The 20,747-nt window shown below is 45.7% G+C and overlaps 1 protein-coding gene across 6 annotated transcripts in view; it reads left to right on the forward strand.

Annotated features, from left to right (window-relative positions):
- PRRT1B (proline rich transmembrane protein 1B) overlaps positions 1-20,747 on the forward strand; it is a 42,256-nt gene that overhangs the window by 14,827 nt on the left and 6,682 nt on the right. For all 6 annotated transcript variants that reach the window (XM_082400810.1, XM_082400814.1, XM_082400809.1 and 3 more), the window contains 4 exons: positions 7,606-8,066; positions 8,882-9,025; positions 10,150-10,877; positions 16,154-16,194. In XM_082400810.1, the coding sequence (XP_082256936.1) occupies positions 7,606-8,066; positions 8,882-9,025; positions 10,150-10,299 (755 nt within the window). In that variant the 3' untranslated portion in view covers positions 10,300-10,877; positions 16,154-16,194. The remainder of the gene's footprint in view (positions 1-7,605; positions 8,067-8,881; positions 9,026-10,149; positions 10,878-16,153; positions 16,195-20,747) is intronic.

Consider the following 20,747-nt stretch of genomic DNA (forward strand, 5'->3'; position numbering starts at 1 on the left):
GTAGGCAATCAACCTGGGTTGTTTCAGATCACTAGTTGTTTCACCTTCTATGAGTAGCCTTTCCAATCTTGGTCCAGTTTTCTGTTTTTTTATTGAGGTACAATTGCCATAACATTACATTAATATCAGGTATACAATGTAATGATTTGATATTTGTATATATTGTGTAATGATCACCACAATAAGTCCAGTTAATATCTATCACCATAATAGTTAGAAAAATTGTTTTCTTGTGATGAGAACTTTCAAGAACCACTCTTCTAGCTACTTTCAAATATGCAATACAGTATTTTTTTTTAAGGTTTTTTGTTTTGTTTTTTGGCTGCGTTGGGTCTTTGTTGCTGTGTGCAGGCTTTCTCTAGTTGCGGCGAGCGGGGGCTACTCTTCATTGCAGTGTGCGGGCTGAGACATTGCTGTGGCCTCTCTTTGTTGTGGAGCACGGGCTCTAGGCGCGTGGGCTTCAGTAGTTGTGGCACACAGGCTCAGTAGTTGTGGCTCGTGGGCTCTAGAGTGCAGGCTCAGTAGTTGTGGCACACGGGCTTAGTTGCTCCATGGCATGTGGGATCTTCCTGGACCAGGGATCGAACCTGTGTCCCCTGCATTGGCAGGCGAATTCTTATCCACCGCGTCACCAGTGAAGTCCCAACAATACAGTATTATTAACTATAGTCACCATGCTGTACACTACATCCCCAGGACTTATTTATTTTATAAACTGAGTTTGTACCTTTTGACGCCCTTCACTCATTTTGCCCACCTCCATCCCCATTTCAGGCAACCACCAATCTGTTCTCTATATCCATGAACTCAGGTTTTTTATTTTTTAATTTTTTTTTCATATTTCACATGTAAGTGAGATCATGCAGTATTTATCTTTCTCTGTCTGACCTATTTCACTTAGCGTAATGCTCTCAAGGTCCATCCCTGTTGTTGCAAATAGCAAGATTTCATTCTGCTGAATAATATTCTATTGTGTGTGTGTCTAGATATATACCATTTTCTTTATCTGTTCATCCATTGGTGGACACTTAGGTTGTTTCCACGTCTTAGCTATTGAAAATAATGCTGCAATGAACGTGTGGGTGCATATAGCTTTTTTTTTTTTTTTTTTTTTAAATATGTGCCGTGCTAGTTTTTTTGTTTTTTTGTTTTGTTTTGTTTTAACTTTTGGGTTTATTTATTTATTTATTTATGGCTGTGTGGGGTCTTCGTCTCTGTGCGAGGGCCTTCTGTAGTTGGGGCGAGCGGGGGCCACTCTTCATCGCGGTGCGCGGGCCTCTCACTATCGCGGCCTCTCTTGTTGCGGAGCACAGGCTCCAGACGTGCAGGCTCAGTAAATTGTGGCTCACGGGCCTAGTTGTTCCGCGGCATGTGGGATCTTCCCAGACCAGGGCTCGAACCCGTGTCCCCTGCATTGGCAGGCAGATTCTCAACCACTGCGCCACCAGGGAAGCCCGCATATAGCTTTTTGAGTTAGTGTTTTCGTTTCCTTCAGATAAATACCCAGAAGTGGAATTGCTGGATCATATAGTAGTTCTATTTTTAATTTTTTCAGGAATCTCCATACTGTTTTCCATAGTGGTGGCGCCAGTTTATGTTCCCACCAACAGTGCACAAGGGTTCCATTTTTTCCACCTCCTCACCAACACTTGTTATTTATTTTTGATGATAGCCATTCTAACAGGTGTGGAGTGATATCTCATTGCGGTTTTGATTTGCATTTCCCTGATTGAGCATCTCTTCATGTACCTGTTGGCCCCCCTTATGTCTTTGGAAAAATGTCTGCTCAGATCCTCTGTCCAGTTTTTTATAAAAAAATTTATTTATTTATTTGGCTGCGCTAGGTCTTAGTTGTGGCACACAGGATCTTATTCGCAGCATGCAGGCTCTTAGTTGCAGCATGCTTGTGGGATCTAGTTCCCTGACCACGGATCAAACCTGAGCCCCCTGCATTGGGAGCATGGAGTCTTAAACCGCTGGACCACCAGGGAAGACCCCTCTGCCCAATTTTTAATTGTGGGTTTATTTTTTGCTATTGAGTTTTATGAGTTTTTTATATACTTTGGATATCAACTCGTTATCAAATATATGATTTGCAAATATTTTCTCCCATTCAGTAGGTTGCCAATTCATTTTGCTGATGGTTTCCTTTGCTGTGCAGAAACTTTTTAGTTTGATGTAATCCCAACTTGTGTGTTTTTGCTTTTGTTGCCTTTGCTTTTGGCTTCAAATCTAAAAAAATCATTGTCAAGACTGATGTCAAGAAGCTTACTGCCTATGTTTTCTTTTGGGAGTTTTATGGTTTCAGGTCTTACACTCAAGTCTTTAAACCATTTTGAGTTAATTTGGGGGTATGGTGTAAGATAGTGGTCCAGTTTCATTCTTTTGCATGTGGCTGTCCAATTTTCCCAACACTATTTATTGAAGAGACTGTCCTTTCCCCATTGTGTATTCTTGGCTCCTTTGTCATAAATTAATTCATGATATATATGTTGGTTTACTTCTGAGCTTTTTCTTCTTTGACATTCATCTGTGTGTCTGTTTTTATGCCAATACCACACTGTTTTGATTAGTGTAGCTTTGTAATATAGTTTGAAATTGGGGATCATGATGCCTCCAGCTTTGTTCTTCTTTCTCAAGATTGCCTTGGCTATTTGAGGTCTTTTGTGGTTCCATACAAATTTTAGGATTGTTTCTCCTATTTCTGTGAGAAATGCCGCTGGAATTTTGATAGGAGTTGCATTGAACCTATAGATTGCTTTGGGTAGTATGGATATTTTAACAACATTAATTCTTCCAATCCATGAGCACAGACTATCTTTTATTTGTCTTCTTCAATTTCTTTCACTGAGGGCTTATTGTTTTCAGTGTACAGATCTTTCATCTGCTTGGTTAAATTTATTCCTAAGTATTCTATTTGATAGGTATTTTATTCTATTTGATAATGGGATTATTTTCTTAATTTCTCTTGTAGTTTGCTATTAGTGTATAGAAATGCAACAGAGTTTTGTATATTGAATTCATATTCTGCAACTTTACTGAATTCATTTATTAATTCTAAAGGTTTTTTGGTGGAGTTTTTAGGGTTTTCTGTATATAATATGTCATCTAAAATAGTGACAGTTTTACTTCTTCTTTTGCAATTTGGATTCCTTCTATTTCTTTTTCTTGTCTGATTGCTGTGGCTAGGACTTCCAATACTCTGTTGAATAAAAGTGGTGAGAGTGAGCACCCTTGTCTTGTTCCTGATCTTAAAGCAAAAGCTTTTCAGTTTTTTTTTTTACCATTGATATGATATTGACTGTGAGCTTATCATACGTGACCTTTATTATTATGTTGAGGTACATTTCCTCTATACCCACTTTGTTGAGTGTTTTTATCATATATAGATATTGAATTGTCAAACGCTTTATCAACATCTATTGAGATGATCATATGATGTTTGTTCTTCATTTTGTTTATGTGGTATACCACATTGATTTTTTTGCAGATGTTGAATCATCCTTGCATCTCTGTAATAAATTCTATTTGATAATGATGTATGACTCTTTTAATGTATTGTCGAGTTTTGTTTGCTAATATTTTTTGTTGAGGATTTTTACGTCTATGTTTATCAGGGATATTGGTCTGTAATTTTCTTTTCTTGTGGCATCCTTTTATGGTTTTGATATCAAGGTAATGCTGGCTTCATAAAATGTGTTTGGAAGTGTTTCTGCCTCTTCTACATTTTTGGTAGAGTTTGAGGATTGGTATTAATTCTTTGAATGTTTGGTAGCCATCTGGTCCTGGATTTCTGTTTGCTGTGAAGTTTTTGATTACTGATTCAGTCTCCTAGTAATCAGTCTGTTCAGATATTCTTTCTTATGATTCAGTGTTGGCAGATAGTATGTGTCTAGGAATTTATGTCTCCTAGGTTGGCAAATTTGTTGGCATGTAATTTTTCATAGCAGTCTCTTATGAGCCTTTGTATTTCTGTGGTATTGGTGGTATCGTGTCCTCTTTCATTTTTTATGTTATTTATTTGAATCTTCTCTTTTTTTCTTAGTCTAGCTAAAGATTTGTCCATTTTGTTTATCTTTTCAAAGAACCAGCTCTTAGTTTCTTTAATATTTTCTATTGTCTTTTTAATCTCTATTTTATTTATCTCCACTCTGATCTTTGTTATTTCCTAACTTCTGCTAGCTTTTGGGCTTCATTTTTTCTAGTTCCTTGAGGTATAGAGTGTTTTTTTGAGATTTCTGATGTTGTATAGGTATTTATTGTTATGAACTTTCCTCCTAGAACTGCTTTTGATGCATTGCATAAGTTTTGGTATGTTCTATCCATTTTCATTTGTCTGAAGGTATTTATTTATTTATTTATTTTTTGGCTGCACTGGGTCTTTGTTGCTGTGCACAGGCCTTCTCTAGTTGCGGCGAGTGGGGGCTACTCTTCGTTGCTGTGCCTGGGCTCTCTCTTGTGGCTTCTCTTGTTGCAGAGCATGGGCTCTAAGCACGCAGGCTTCAGCAGTTGTGGCGTGTGGGCTCAGTAGTTGTGGCGCATGGGCCCAGATGCTCCGTGGAATGTGGGATCCTCCCAGACCAGGGATTGAACCCATGTCCCCTACATTGGCAGATGGACTCCTAACCACTGCGCCACCAGGGAAGTCCCTGAAGGTATTTTTTTAAATTTCACTTTTGATTTCTTCTTTGACGCATTGGTTGTTCAGTAGCATGTTGTTTAATCTCCGTATTTGTGAATTTTCCAGTTTTCTTTTTGTAATTGATTTCTGGTTTCATACATTTGTGGTTGGCAAAGATGCTTGATATGATTTCAATCTTCTTAAATTTATAAAGCTTACTTTGTGGCCTACCATTATTTATCCTGGAGAATGTTCCATGTGCACTTGATGAGAATGTGTATTGTTTCTTTTGAATAGAATATTCTGTATATATCTGTTGAGTTTATCTGGTCTAACATGTCCTTTAAGGTCGCTGTTTCCTTATTGATTTTTTCTTTTTTGTTTGGATGATTTTTCCATTGATGTAAGGTGGGTATTAAAGTCCACTATTATTGTATTGCTGTCGATTTCTTTCTTTAGGTCTGTTATTATTTGTTCTTATGTTTAGGTGCTCCTATGTTGGTTGCATAAATATTTACTAATGTTATATCTTCTTGTTGGATTTGACCCCTTTATCATTTTGTAATGCTCTTCTTTGTCTCTTTTTACAGTCTTTGTTTTATAGTCTCTTTTTGTTACATAAGTAGAGCTACCCCGGGCTTTTTGGTTTCCTTTTGCATTGAATATGTTTTTCTATTCCTTCATTTTCAGTCTGTGTGTGTGCTTACATATGAAGTGAATCTTCCGTAGACAGCATAGAGATGGATCTTGTCTTTTTATCCATTCAGCCACTCTATGTCTTTTGGAGAATTTAGTCCATTTACATTTAAAGTAATTGATAGGTATGCACTTATTGCCATTTTGTTAATCGTTTTCTGGCTTTTTTAGTGGTCCAGTTTTTAAAGTCTTTCTTATGCTGGTCTAAGTCTGTCCCCTTCACATGCAGCTTGGGGGTGAGTCTAAGACTTGTGTGGACCCATTCTAAGATGACTAACCGTTCCAGTTTACCTGGGACTAAGGGGTTTGCCTGGATGCGAGATTTTCAGTAGTAAACCCGGGGAAGTCTTGGGCAAGCTGATATACGTTGGTCACCCCAGTTCACATACAAAACTAGGGGATCCCCCTCTGAAGCTACTTCCTCTCTAGGATTTCCCCACTATTTCCATTCTGCAGGGGCCCTTTCCTGGTTCCTCTGGCTAGAATGACAGAGTTTCCAGTGGAGTTTTAGCTGCTCATTCTGGTGCTCTATCACGTGGCTCTGTGACTGGAGCTTTGAGCTTCAAGGGAAATGAGAGGAAAAAAATGGGAAATTCACCCCCTTTATGGTCACTTCTGCGTTCTGACTGCACTCCACAATCTGCTTGCTTTTGTTCACTTTTCAGGGTCTTTGGGTAGTTTCTTCTGTGTTTTGTCTAGCGTTTTTAGTAGTGATCAGCAGGAGAGAGAGGCTTTAAAAAACCGGTAAAATATATGTAAGATTTACCATTTTAACCATTTATAAGTGTACAGCTCAGGGGCATTAAGTACGTTCATGCTGTTGCGCAACCATCACCACCCTCCACCTCCAGAATGTTTTCATCATCGCAAACTGAAACTCTGTCCCCATTAAACACGAACTCCTCATCCCTCACCCGCCCCTGGTAATGTGGAGAGATGTAGGTTTTTAAAGCCTCTGTGTGCAAGATGTTTATTAATTGGCCAAAGCAAGTCACATGGCCAAGTCCAGATTCAAGAGGTAGAGAAATAGAGGGAACAGCATGGGTAGAGGTGTGGAGGCATGAACACCAGATGCGTGTGTAGGAAATGCCCTGAGTGAGACCCTGGCTGCTGGAGGAAGTGGGTGGGGAGCTCTCAGGGGCTCAGTACTCCCTGCCATTGGGGATCCCTTCCCTAAGGATCCCTGGCCTGACTCCACCCACCAGCTGTATGGGAGGTGGAGGTGAGGGGAGGGATGGGAGGGGGATTTCAGCAAGGCTCCTCCACCCTCACCAGCGCTGTCACTGTCATGTCTGGTTTACTTAATTCTCTGCCTTCTGTAACCCTTCAAGACACTCAGGAAATGAACCTCCAAAGCCACACCCTGGGCCCTGGGCTCTGGGCTGCCTGTCACTGCTGTGGGTCCTTGAATGCCCACCCAGGTCCACGGGGTCTGCCCCAGGACCCTTCCAGGCTGTTCCTCCAGGACCTACCTGAGGCCTAGAGGTGCTCAGCTGGTCAGAACTGCTCTCAGGAGGTGCAGGGGGACCTTCAGTACTTGCTGGGACCAGCTGGGGTGCCTCCAGAGTCTATGGTATGGATGCTGGAGGCCAGGACCAGGGAGGGAAGGCAGCTGGGCAGCTGAGGGTCTCTGAGCGCCCTCCAAGCTGCTGGGTGAGCTGCTCTCTGCCCACTGCTCCTGGCTGCTCCCTGCCCCTCCCCCACCCCGTTCCTGTTTCTGTTCCTTCTCTGCCTCAGTAGGCACTTGGCCCTTAGAGACCTCCTGGCTCTTTGAAGTCACTCGCTTGGCCGGGGTCCGACAACTCCAGAGCCGAGAACCTGATTGGCTCAGCTGATCTCCTCAGACCAGCCCCCATTGGATGGTGTCTCAGCACAGCCTATGAGGGGGCTGCCCTGTGCTGAAGCTTCTTCCCTGGTTTAATCGGCTGCGGCAGCAGGACCGTGGGGGCGGAGCCACCTCCCAGCAGGGGCAATCTGGAGCCAGGGGCTGGCAAGTGTGGGCAAGGCCTGCCTTCCACCCCAGCCGGCCATATGTGCTGGCTGTGTGATCACCAGGAAGGCACTTCACCTCTCTGAGCCTTGGTTTTCTTGTCCTACTGTTGCACTTTGGGGAAAGATTCAAGGGCCCAGCTTGGAGAAGCCTGAGTGCGGGGTTCACCAGGGGTCAGGATCGGCACGGTCATTGTGACTTTCTCCTTGGAGGCGCTGTGTTCTGGCGTTTGGGGGGAGGACTCCCACCTGGCCCGGCAGCCTCTTGGGGGCTCACCACCCCTGCCATTTCTTCCCAGGAGCGGACGCGAAAGGGGGCGGCAGCCCCGAGGACGCCGGGAGCGCTGCGCGCCCCGAGCTCCCGCAGCTCCCTCGCCGCCCGCAGCTCCTGGAGGAGGACGGAGGGCCCAGCGAGGAAGCGGCCGCGGATGGAGGCAGCGTCCCCGCGCTGGAGGGCACCCCCGGTGATCCCCCGGCCGAGGCCTCGGCGACGCCCCCTGCCCAGGACCAGGCCCAGGCTGCGGGCGAGGCCAGGCAGGCGCCCAAGGCGGCGGCCGGCGGGGTCCCCAACATCGGCTTCGTGGGCGAGCCCCCGCCCTACGCGCCGCCCGACCCCAAGGCCGCGCACCTGCTCTACCCGCCGCCCTTCCCGCAGCCCGTGCTCTTCCCGCCCGCGCCCTCCGCCTCCGCCCTGTACCCTCCGCCCGCGCCGCTCTTCCCCGCGCCCACCGCGCAGCCGCTCTTCACGCCCTTCCCGGTGGTGAGTCAGGCCGCGGGCGCCGCCCCCTCCCCGTTCACTACCCCCCTCGCCCCTCCCTCCTCCCACTCCCTCCTCCCCTCGCCCCTCCCTCCTCCCCCTCGCCCCTCCCTCCTCCCCCTCGCCCCTCCCTCCGTCCCTCCCTCCCTGGGCTGGAGAGTTTGGCGCACAGGAGGTGAGAAGTCACCACAAGCACCCAGCAGGGGACGCTTCTGTGCCCAGGGGCGCAATGGAAAAGGGCTCCCTCAGCTTGGGGATTGGGCGGGAGCGCGAGGCTTCCCAGCAGTGGGGGCATTTGAGCTGGGTTCTATGGGATGAATAGGAGAGTTGAGGCAGAGGAGAGGAGGAGGGCACAGCACAGGCGTGCAGGGGGCCAAGGCCGGTGTGTTCTGGCAATGACGGTGGTTGGTTCAGCTTAGTGGGGAGGGGAGGATAGGAAGGTGGGATCCACTGTGAGGGTCCCCAGGGCCTTTGGTAGGAGATGACTTGATTAGATTTTTAGGAAAAAACAAAACAAAACAAACACTGGCTGCCTGTGGAGGAGAGCTTCGAGGTCCCCCCTGGTGGGGACCCAGTGGGGACATGGAGACACTGGTGGCTGGACCCTGGACTGAGCACTTTGTAGAGGGCAGAACCCTGAGACTCCTGGGGGCTGAGTGACAGGCTGGGGGTGCCGAGGGAGCGGGCAGAAGGGGGGCCTTGACCCCTGGGCGACCCGCAGCCTCACTGGGTGGGGCTTGGCAGTGGGTGGAGTGATGGGTCCACGGCTGTCGCAGGCTGCGTGCTCCCTAACCACGCCGTGGCCTCTGCCCTCACAGTACAACAGCCCCGTGGCCGGTGTGCCAGCCCCGGCCACTGTGGAACACAGGCCCCTGCCCAAGGACTACATGATGGAGTCCGTGCTGGTGACCCTCTTCTGCTGCCTGCTCACCGGGCTCATTGCCGTCGTCTACTCCCACGAGGTAGGCGGGCGTGGGGCGGTCCTCGGTACAGCCCTCCCAGCCTGCAGCCCCTGGGCCCCTGGCGTTTCCTGCTGAGAATGGTGGCAGGATTGGGAAATCGGTGCCCAGTTGTCTGTGCGGTCCTCGCCCTCTCCTCTGCTGTCTGTGCTCCCTACCACTCAAGATCTGCCCTAGAAAATTCAACTGAAACAATTCACACTGAGGGTGTGGATGATTAAGGCCCAGGGAACTGCCTGTCCGGTGGGGGCTTGTGTTTAATTGGGTGGAGACTGCCATCCACCCATCCACTCACTTCTACCCATGCACCTCCATCTGTCTAGCTACCTGTCTGTCTGTTCACCCACTACCCACCCATCCATCCACCATCTCTCTAGTCTCCATCTATTCATCCATCCATCCACCCCTCTGCTCATCCACTAATGCACCCATCTGTCTACCCATCCAACCCCCTATCCCTGTCCGTCCGTCCATCCATCCATCCATCCACCCCCCCCCCCCACCATCTCGATAACACTCTTTCTTCTTCCTCCGTCCCTCCCTCCTGATTGTTTCTGACCATGGCCAGGCAAGAGGTTAGACCCTGGGGACTTAGCACGATGTCAGTGTGAGGACATTCTAATAGAGTAGGAAGGCCCTGGGGCTTTTGCTCAAGGCTGACCTGGTGACAGCCCTGACCTCCCTCCATGGTCAGGCTCCCCCGTCATAAGCAAGGCAGGACTGTGGGGAGAAAGAAGCTCTCAGGACAGCTCAGAGGCGGGACTTGGAGGCTGCTGCCTGCCAGTCCATTTTCTGGCTCCACCACCAGCTGTGTGGCCCTACGGGGGTCACTTAACCTCTCTGAGCCTTCGTTTCCTCCTCTTCAGAGTGGGGACAACGATGACACCAAACTCAGGGCTGTTGTGAGGATGGCAGGCGATGGCGCGGAGGGCGCGGGTCTGGCGCAGGCCCGTGGCTGGCAGCCACCACCTCCATCGCTCCTGCTCCTTCGCGAGCTGTGGCCCGGGGAAGGCCCCTGACCGCCTCGCGGGCTCAGCGGTCCAGTCTGCGCACTGGGGCTGGGCCCGACGGTGCCTCCGGGAGGGAGCGGGGACTCTGTGTCCGCTCACCCCCCCGTCTCATTGCAGACTCGTGCGGCCCTGGGCAGGGGGGACCTGGCCCAGGCTGAGGAGGCCTCACGCAAGGCCCGCTCGCTCGTGCTCTTCAGCCTGCTCTTCGGGGTCTTCGTGTCCACCAGCTGGGTCATCTACGTGGTGGTAGCACTCTACCTGCCCTGAGGGCTGGTGGCTCCTTCGGGGACGTCGGGACACCCAGGGACTCCTGACCTGGCCAGACTCTTTCTGCGGACTTGGATCCCTGCTGGTGGCCATCTGTCACCCAGAGGGGACCGGGGCAGGCTCAGAAGAAGGTGGGCTTTGCAGCCCTCTGCACGCTCTTGGCTGGGCCTCTGCCCCTGCAGGTGGCCTCAGGCAGTGTCCTAGCCCGAGGTGGCCCCAGGGCCCGGGCCCAGCTGTGGTACAGGGGCCTGAGGTCTTCCTGGAACTGTGCTGGCAGTGCCCCCATGCCCCTGGCCTTCACTTGACCCCTGAGAGACCAGCAGAGGGACCAGTGCCCTCACTGTCCTCAGCGCCATCTGGAAGGACATCGCCACCTCTGGCCTCCCCATCGCCCAGCCCAGCCCTGGGATCGAAGGGCAGAGCTGCTGGGCTTTCTTTCTCCCTGTTGGGGAGTTGAGAGGAGCGGCCTCCTCTTTCCTGGGTCGCTCCTGGCCGGTCGTACTGCGTCCCAGCCCCGTCTGGTGGGGCAGGCTCTCTCCTGATGACCCCGTGTCCAGAAACCAAGGCCACGACGTCCGGTCAGTAAACAAACAGCAACACCCTGGGCAGAGCGTCTCACTGCTGCGTCGGGGCTGTTGCTCGCCCTGGGTCACTGTAGGGTGAGCGGGACGCATCTGTCCACAGCTGGGCCCTGGGGCTCCCACGCCGGCCCCTCTGAGATGCTGGGGTTTGCCCAGTCTGTCCAGCGCGGTGTCTGACTTGTGCACGTGGCGGTGGAGCCGCTGGGTACCGATGGCGGGAATTTCTGTAAGGTCTTTCGCGGGCCAAAGGTGATGAGAGAGCAAGGAAATCCATCTGCATGGAGAGAGGAGGAAGGGGGCCCCCTGGCTGAGCCGTAAAAGATTGAGAGCTCAAGTGAAATCAGGTGCTTTCTGAGCACTGACCAGCACTGGGAGCTGAGGCAGGACGACAGCCCATCTCAGCCCTCGAAATGGTCCAGGGGCTGGAGAGATGGGGATGCGGAAGTAGGTGAGGAGTGATGACGCTTGGAGCCTGAGAGGTGGCCTCACGGTCTAGGACCTGGCGTGGCCCGGAATTAGGATATCAAACCCTAAAATGCATGATTGCCGCGAAAAAGAAGGAGGAAGCTGTATTTTAGGGGTCCGTAGATGCCAAGAAGCATTTGGTAGACCCCAACTGCCATAGCTCTTCCTGTTGCTAAACTCTTACCTAAAATCAGAATAGAAAGAAACCATCTAGACCAGTGTGCCTTGAACCTCAAAGTACATTATGAAACACCTGGGAAATCTTATTAAAATGCAGATCCTGATTCAGTAAGTAGGGCCTGAGATCCTGCATTTCTAATGAGCTCCCAGGTGCCGCTGAAGCTGGTAGATGAACCAACAGCGTATCGTGTGTTAAGTGGGAAATTACTAAAACCACTAACCAGGACCAAGCCATGGGTGCCCCCTAGAGTCTCTGTTCAACATTGTTTTGAGGTTCTAGCTAATGTAAAAAACAGCAAAGTGAAATTTGTAGTGTGAAAACTAGAAGAGACAAAGTGATACTCTAGCCAGAATATCCAAGAGTCAGTGAAAAAATCAAAATAAGAGAACTCAGAGAAGTGATTGGATACAGAGCATACAACAGTCAATAGCAATATTCAGGTAAAAGTGGAAAAACTTTAAAATTCCACTCACAATAGTGATAAAAACAGTAAAACCTAGGAATAAACTTAACAGGAAAGATCCAGATCCAAATGAAGAGAATTATTTTATTTTATTTTATTTTTTTGGAAGGAAAGTGCATGTATTGTAAGGTACAAGGAGTCCAGGACAGCTAGTACTCAAAAAGGCCGAAACTCCTCTAAAAAGAGCAAAGAACAAAATATCTGGATAGGAAGATGTAGTATCATAAAAATATCTAGCCTTCTTAAATAAACAGATTTAATGAACTTCCAACAAGAAAGCCAAGCTTTTAAAACTGAAAAAGATGTTTTTAAAAATTAATATGGAAGGAAAATGTGCAAAAACTGCTAATAATTTTTCAAAGTTTAATGAGGGAGGACTTTCTTCACCAGATTTTGAAACTTATGATAAAGCTACAATAAACAAGGCGCAGTTTGGCTTTGCCACAGAGATGGATCAGTGAAAAACAAAGTCCAGAAAACATTCCAAGTATATATGGGACATTAACATCTGACCAAAATGGCATTTTAATTGAGTGAGTCAGGGAGGGCCGACAGTAAGCAAAGTTGGAGCTCTGGCTGGAAAAATAATTATTCTCCTCCTATTGTATGTAAAAATAAATTCCAGATGGATTAAAGAGCTAAGTAGTGTGAAATAAAGCTCTACCAATCACAGATGAAAGCTTAGGAGAATATTTGTATAACTTCAGGGTGTTAGGCAGTGTGGAAGGGGAGACCTCCTAAAATCTGGAATTCCAGATCTGAGGAAGAGATGGATTTGAGTTCTGTGTATAAGGGAAGTACAGACTTAAACCATGAGATGATTTTTACTTATCAGATTGGGAAAAAATTAGAAAGATTGATTCTAGAGGTGGCGAAGGCCTGACCCCTCTCATTTATTACTGGTAGATGTGTATTGCTACCATCTTTGTGGAAAGTAGGCTAATGGTAGCTACTAGTAATATGTGTACCATATATTAATTTGCATGTAAGTGCAAAGAACAGAGTCTAGAAGGATATATTGCAGACTGCTGAGAGTGGCTGCCTTTGGGGAGGGGCCGGGACTAGGAGGGTTTGTGCTGAATTTTAAAATACGGGTGTATTCATGTGTTGTGTAATTAAAAAATAACTGGAAAAAATGTGCATGTCTTTTGACCCAGTAATTCCAGTTTCAGGATTCACAGGAGTGAAGAAGGCAGTCCATTTCGACAGACATTTGTCAGTGTTGTGGCTAAAGGGCCATGAAGGAGAGGTGACTGGGGCAAATCTGGAATGAGCGCTCTGATTACATTAGGGTGCACCCTGATTTCAGAGATGCTCAAATATGTGTCTTAGAATCACTCCGGTGTGGCCTAGAGGTGTTTGGCCTTGGAGAGTGGTAAAGAAAGGCTCCCCTGAGGAAGTTGTGAGTGTGTAAGATAAAGCTTCAATCAGATGCTGCCATTCCAAAGTGGTTGCATCGTTTTGCATTCCCACCAGCAACAGATGGGAGTTCAGTGGTTCCACAAACTCATCAATCCCTGGTGTTTGTCAATCTTTTACATTTGAGTGCTTCTGGTCGTTAAAACTGTAGTGGTATTTCATTGTGGCTTTAATTTGCATTTTTCTGATGAATGCTACTGAGCTTTTTATCATATGCTCATCAGCTGTTTGGATCTCTCTTTTTATAATGTACTTGTTTAAGTCTTATGCCCATTTTTATGTCTTTCTCAGTTCAGAGGAGTTCTTTAGTGTTTTCTAGATATGAGTCCTACGTTAGATTCAGGGATTGCAAACATCCTCTCCTACTTTGTAGCTTCCCTTTTCATTCTCTTAATGGTGTCATCTGATAGAAAAGAAGTTCTCAATTGTAATATATTCAAATTTATCTTTTCCTTTATGGATAATGCTTTTTTAAGGCTTAAGAAAAATTTCCCTACTCCTAGGTCATGGAGATATTCTCTTATGTTGTCTTCAAGATCTAGAAGCTTTTCGGGTTTTCTTCACATTTAGGTCTGCCACCCACCTGGACTAGATCTTAGAGATCCATTTGTCTACTCTTGTTACCACTATCATACCTCATGCCTGGGACTTGATAGTAAGTCTGGACATTGAGTGGGTCAGGTCCTCCCGACATCTTTAAGATTCTTGGTCATTTAAAATCATTTGTATTTATAATAAATTTTAGAATTAATATGTCAATTTTTACCTCCTAAAAAACTGGGATTTTGACTCTGCTTTAAATCTGTAGATGAATTTGGGGACAACAGACGTCTTAACAGTGCTGTTCTCCAACAAACATGGTGAATCTCCTTATTTGTTTAGTAGGTCGTTTAAACAGTTCCCTTGATTTTTTTGTGTGTGCAGAAAGTTTGCACATTTTGTTAGTATCCCTAGGTATTTGATTTTTTGATGCTATTATAAATATGATCACTTTTATATTTTTTTGTTACTTGCTAGTGTACAAAAATGCAATTGATTCTAGATGATTGACTTTGAACCCAGCACACTTTCTAAATTCACTTATTCTGGTAACTTCTCTGGAGATTCTGTTGAATTTTCTCTTTACACAGTATTACCGTCTATATATAATGAGCTTCTTACCTTCCTTTCCAGCCCTTACTCTTTCGTGTGTTTTCCTTCCTGCACTGGCTGGGGCCCCCCAAGTACAATGCTGGATCGCAGTGCTGACAGTGGGCAGCCTTATCTTTTTCCTTGTTTCAAAAGGAAGGCTTCAACATTCTGTTTTTTTTGTAAAAGATAGACATCCTTTTTCAGATTAAGGAAGTATTCTATTTCGCTAAGAGTTTTTTTGTTTTTTAATAAATTTATTTATTTTTATTTTTGGCTGTGTTGGGTCTTTGCTGCCGTGCGCGGACTTTATCTGGTTGTGGTGAGCGGGGGCTGCTCTTCATTGTGGTGCGCAGGCTTCTCATCGTGGTGGCTTCTCTTGTTGCGGAGCACGGGCTCTAGGTGCGCGGGCTTCAGTAGTTGTGGCACGCGAGCTCTAGAGCACAGGCTCAGTAGCTGTGGCCCACGGGCTTAGTTGCTCCGCGGCATGTGGGATCTTCCCGGGCCAGGGCTCGAACCTGTGTCCCCTGCATTGGCAGGCAGATTCTTAACCACTGTGCCACCAGGGAAGCCCTGCTAAGGGTTTTTAAAAATCATGCATGGATATTGAATTTTGTTAAATTACTTTCACATATCCACTGAGAAAATTATCTAATTCTGTTAATATGGTGACTTAATGTCGATTTTCAAATGTTAAAGTAACTTTTCATTCGTGGAACAAACCCATCTTGATCATGATGTATTATCCTTTTTCTGTATCGAAGATTGTGGATATTTTGTTTAGGGTTTTTGGCATCTGTGTTCATAAGTGAAATTGATTTGTAATTTTCATTTTTGCTTATGGTTTTGGTAGCAGGGTTATGTTGGTCTCATTACAAGAGTTGGGAAGGGATTCTCATTTTCTTTTTGGAAGTGCTGCGTAAGATTAGTCATTTCTTACAGTGTTCCTCAGAGGGGTGTGTTAAAACTTCCCATTAGCATCTCGGATTTGTCCATTTCTCCATGTCGGCCCTTGCTTTAGATATTTTGAGGCTATGTAGTTAGATGCATACATATTTAGAAATTGTTAAATCTTTTTGATGAGTGTACCTTATATCTTTTCTCTATTGGCTTGGCAGTTAGGCATTCTTTCACTCTATAGTGGTGCCCTAGAGACTACACACTTGCATTCTTGACTTCTGAAAGCCTAGTACTTTTTCTCCTTTCTAGACAATTCAAGAACTAATTCGAGAATACTCTAACTCCATGTGTCTTCTTCCTGAATCACACACTGTTGGTTGGTATTTTAATTCTCCATATTTTAAGCCTCCATGGGACACGATTATTATTTATACAGTTCATGCTCATTTAGGTTTACCCACATGTTGACTGTTTTTTGTGGCTTTTTCCTTCTCTCCTGCATGTCTCACTTTCCATTTGGGATTATTTCCCTTTGGCCTGAAAACACTGTTCAGTCTTGTCTTGGTGTAGGTCTGCTTGTGATGAATTCTGTTTCTGTTTGTCTGACAGTACCGTGATTTTTACCTTCATTCATGAAAGAGATTTAGAGTGAGTATAGAAGTGTGGCTGGTGATTTTCTTTCAGTACTGAAGGTATTCCATCGACTTCTCTCCCCAGGTGCTTCTACTCGGGAGTCTCATTCACTGTTACCTTTGAAGGTAATGTGTCCTTTTTTTTTTCCTTCTCTGTCTGCTTAAAGATGTTCTTTTTGTCTTTGTCTTTCCGAAGGTTAACCACGCTGTGCTTAGATGTGTACAGTCAGCCCTCCCTATCTGTGGGCCCAACCAGCTGCGGGGTCACATACTGTTTAAGATTTGAGGTTGACTCTGGTGCTGACTCCGTGGGTACAGAGGGCTGACTCTGGGACCTGAACTTCGGTGGATTTTGGTATCCAAAGCGGGTCTTGGAACCAATCCCCTGTGGGGCTACTGAGGGACCACTGTATTTCTTTTTAATTATCCTGCTTGGGATTCATAAGTCTTCTTGAATTTAGGGCTTGATGTTTTTCAGTCAAGGACCAATCAGAAGGCATAAACTATGGAGTAATTTGAACAGAGAAAGATTAATATAATTATTAACTGTGAGAGAAGAGCGACTATGAGGGTGTAGAGGGAGTGCTAAAGTTACCCAAGGGTGAAGGTGAATACCCGAGGAAAGCAGATCTCAGGAGGGCCCAAGTCCCCATGCTGGGATTCGGAGCTCGTTGCAGAAGGTGTGGTCAGTCCACTGGGCGTGCTGAGAAACACACTGGGTCACCCAGGCCACAGCTGGTTCAGAGCTGGGTGAGCCGAGGCTGGCAGGTGGGCATGCGTACAGGGTGGCACAAGGCCTGGGGGCCACAGTGAGAGGATGAGCAGGTCAGGCTGGGCTGCAGGCTTGCCGAGAAGACAGCAAGGTGTGGGTAGAGGGCGTGGCTGGGGCAGAATGCACCGGATTCCTCCCAACACGTGCCTCTAGTAGCCCTGCGGTCAGAGCGAGAAGAAAGACGCGGTCTCCACGCCTGGAGCCGGCGCCTGCTGCAGGACCCCTCCAGGGACAAAACCCTGCGCTCCCCGCACACGGGAAATGCTCCCTGCAGAGCAGCAGATAAACGGGAGACGTGGACATGAGGAATGAGAAACTGATAAACCGGCACGATCAGTTTTGGAAACTTCTTTATAAACAGCTTTACTGAGGTGTGATCTACATATCATTCTGAGTATAACGTTAAATTTAGTACATTTACAAAGTTGTGTAACTATCGCCATGAACCAGTTTTTAAACAATTCCATCACCCCAAAAGATCCCTCATGCCACCTGCAGTCTGTTTCCACTCGCAGGCAACCACTGGTCTGCTCTCCGTCTCTAGATTTGCTTTCTCTGTACATTTCATTTAAAAAGAAGCAGGAAATATACCGTCTTTTGCATCTGGCATCCTTCATACCCATGTTTTTGAGGTTCATCCATGTTGTGTGTCAGTTCATTCCTTTTCAGTGCTAACTGGTGTTCCATTGTATGGAAATATGTTTTGTTCATCCTTTGACCGGTTGGTGGACATCTGGATTATTTCCCCTTTTTGGCTATTGTGAATAACACCGCTATGAACGTTGCTTCTACTTTGTTTTTTCCTTTTCTTTTGCTACTCCGGTTAGGCTTCTCATCCCATCTCTTCCTGCCTTGTGTTTTGTCCATACTTTTCTCTCTTCAGGCTTCATTCCACCCCTAGCTCCTAATCTATCTCCAGTTCACTGATTCTGTTTTTTTAAAGATGTATTATTTATTTATTTTATTTATTTTTGGCTGCATCGGGTCTTAGTTGAGGCATGTGGGATCTTCGTTGGCACGCAGGCTCTTCATTGTGGAGCACGGGCGTCTCCCTAGTTGTGGCACACGTGTTTTCCCTCTCTGGCTGTGGCGTGCAGGCTCCGGGCCACGTGGGCTCTAGAGTTTGCGGCACGCGGGCTCTAGTTGAGGTGCGCGAGCTCAGTAGTTGTGGCGTGTGGGCTTAGTTGCCCCGCGGCACGTGGGATCTTAGTTCCCCGGCCAGGGATCAAACCCGCGTCCCTTGCATTGCAAGGCGGAGTCTTTACCACTGGACCACCAGGGAAGTCCCAATTTTGTTAAACACATTCACTGAGTTCCTTATATCAGTTAATGCATTTTTGGGTTCTAGAATTTCCGTTTTCCCTCTATTTTCCAATTACTTGCTGAATTTCTCAGTCCTCTCTTACACCTAGACAGAGTGTGTGTTGTGCTTTCACAACTACATCTGGTAACTCCAGAATCCCAGCCCCTGCAGGTCTGATTCTGTCCATTGTTTCTGGTCTTCTTCTGTTCATGCTTCTTTGTCCCCTTGTGTTCCTGGTTATTTTTTGTTGTATATGAAAAATTAAATATATTGAGGCCTAGGATGATGTCAACCTCCTCCAGTGAGGCTTTGCATTTGCTCCTGGCAGGCGCCTGGGTGCTAGGAATCCAGACTGAAGCTGGTTTGGTACAGGGCTGTGAGGGCTGGTATACTCGTAGTCACACAGCTGGAAGGTATCTCCTTTGGGGTCTCAAAATATGAATTCTGGACTTTTTTTTTTTTTTAAACCTCCCTCTTCTCAGAAGTGCTGCCGAGCTTCTCAGACACCTCTTCTGGAATTGGCAGGAATGTGACCCCAAATGTCAGGCTTCCTCCCTGGATTTCTGTCTCCTCCTGAATCTTGGCCCAGTAATTCTTCCTTCACCTGCCCTCTCTCTGATGAATTCAGGCAGGGATTTAAAAATACTTGGTATAGCTTTCCTAGCAGGATGGCTGGTCTGAATTACCTAGTGTGCCATTCCCAGAAGTGGAAAATTCCTTCTTAAACGTTTTTAGAATATACTTGTCAAGAACCATATAAAATCCTGTTGGGACTTTCTTTGGAATAGTTTTGAAATATATACATTAATATGGGGGATAACTGACATCTTTAAGAAACTTAATCTTCCTACCCATGAATATGTGTATCTCTCAACTATTAAGGTCTTTATTATTTTTAAATGAAACCTTATTTTTTCATTTAAAAAATACATAATTTTATTGAGGCATAATTGACATATAGTATTAGTTTCAGGTGTAAGATGTAACGATTGATGTTTATATATATTGCGAATTGATCACCACAATAAACCAAGTTAACATCCATCATCACATAGTTACAAAAATTTTTTTCTTGTGATGACAACTTTTAATATCTACCCTACGAGCAACTTTCAAATATGCAATGCAGTATTACTAACCATAGTGACTGAGCTGTACATGACACCCCCATGACTTATTGTATAACTGAGAATCTATACCTTTCGACCCCCTTCACCCATTTCGCCCACCTCTCCTACCTCAGGCAACCACCAGTCTGTTCTCTATACCTGTGAACTGGGTCGCATTTTTTTTTTTCTTCTCCAGATTCCACATATAAGTGAGACCATATGGTATTTGTCTTTCTTTGGCTTATTTCACGTAGCATAATGCCCTCAGGATCATCTTTGTTGTTGCAAATGGCAAAATTTCATTTTTTTCTGGCTGAATAATGTTCTCTTGTGTATATATATGCCACATCTTTATCCATTCATCCATTGGTGGACTCTTAGGTTGCTTTCATGGCTTAGCTATAGTAAATAATGCTGCCATGAACATTGGGGTGCATATAGCTTTTTTTGTTTGTTGTTATAGAAAGATAAAAATGTATCTGCTTTCATAACCCCTCCTACACCCACATATAGCTTTTTAAAATTTAAAAATTTTTAAAATTAGTTTTTATTGGAGTATGGTTGCTTTACAATGTTGTATTAGCCTCCACTGCACAACAAAGTGAATCAGCCATACACATACAGATATCCCGTCCCTTTTGGACTTCCCTCCCATTTAGGTCACCACAGTGCCTTAGGTAGAGTTTCCTGTGCTATACAGTATGTTCCCATCAGTTGTCTATTTCATGCGTAGTATCAGTAATGTATATGTGTCAATCCCAGTCTCCCAATTCCTCCCACCCCACCCCTTTCCCCCTTGGTATCCATACATTTGTTCTCGACGTCTGTGTTTCTACTTCTGCTTTGCAAATAAGATCATCTATACCATTTTTCTAGATTCCACATATATGTGTTATTATACGATATTTGCTTTTCTCTTTCTGACTTACTTCGCTCTGTATGACACTCTCTAGGTCCATCCATGTCTCTACAAATGACCCAATTTCATTCCTTTTTATGGCTGAGTAATATTCCATTGTAGATATGTACCACATCTTCTTTATCCATTCCTCTGTCAGTGAACATTTAGGTTGCTTCCATGTCCTGGCTATTGTAAATAGTGCTGCAATGAACATTGTGGTACATGACTCTTTTTGAATTATGGTTTTCTCTGGGTATATGTGCCCAGTAGTGGGATTGCTGGGTCATATGGTAGTTCTATTTTTAGTTTTTAAAGGAACCTCCAGACTGTTTTCCATAGTGGCTGTATCAATTTACATTCCCACCAGCAGTGTATGAGGGTTCCCTTTTCTCTGGTATTTACTGTTGGTAGATTTTTTGATGATGGCCATTCTGACTGGTGCAAGGTGATACCTCATCGTAGTTTTGATTTGCATTTCTCTAATAATTAGTGATGTTGAGCATCTTTTCATATGTTTGTTGGCAATCTGTATGTCTTCTTTGGGGAAATGTCTATTTAGGTCTTCTGCCCATTTTTTGATTTGGTTGGTTGTTT

Source organism: Balaenoptera borealis, assembly GCF_965194805.1.
Source record: "Balaenoptera borealis genome assembly, chromosome: 8".
Taxonomy (NCBI): domain Eukaryota; kingdom Metazoa; phylum Chordata; class Mammalia; order Artiodactyla; family Balaenopteridae; genus Balaenoptera; species Balaenoptera borealis.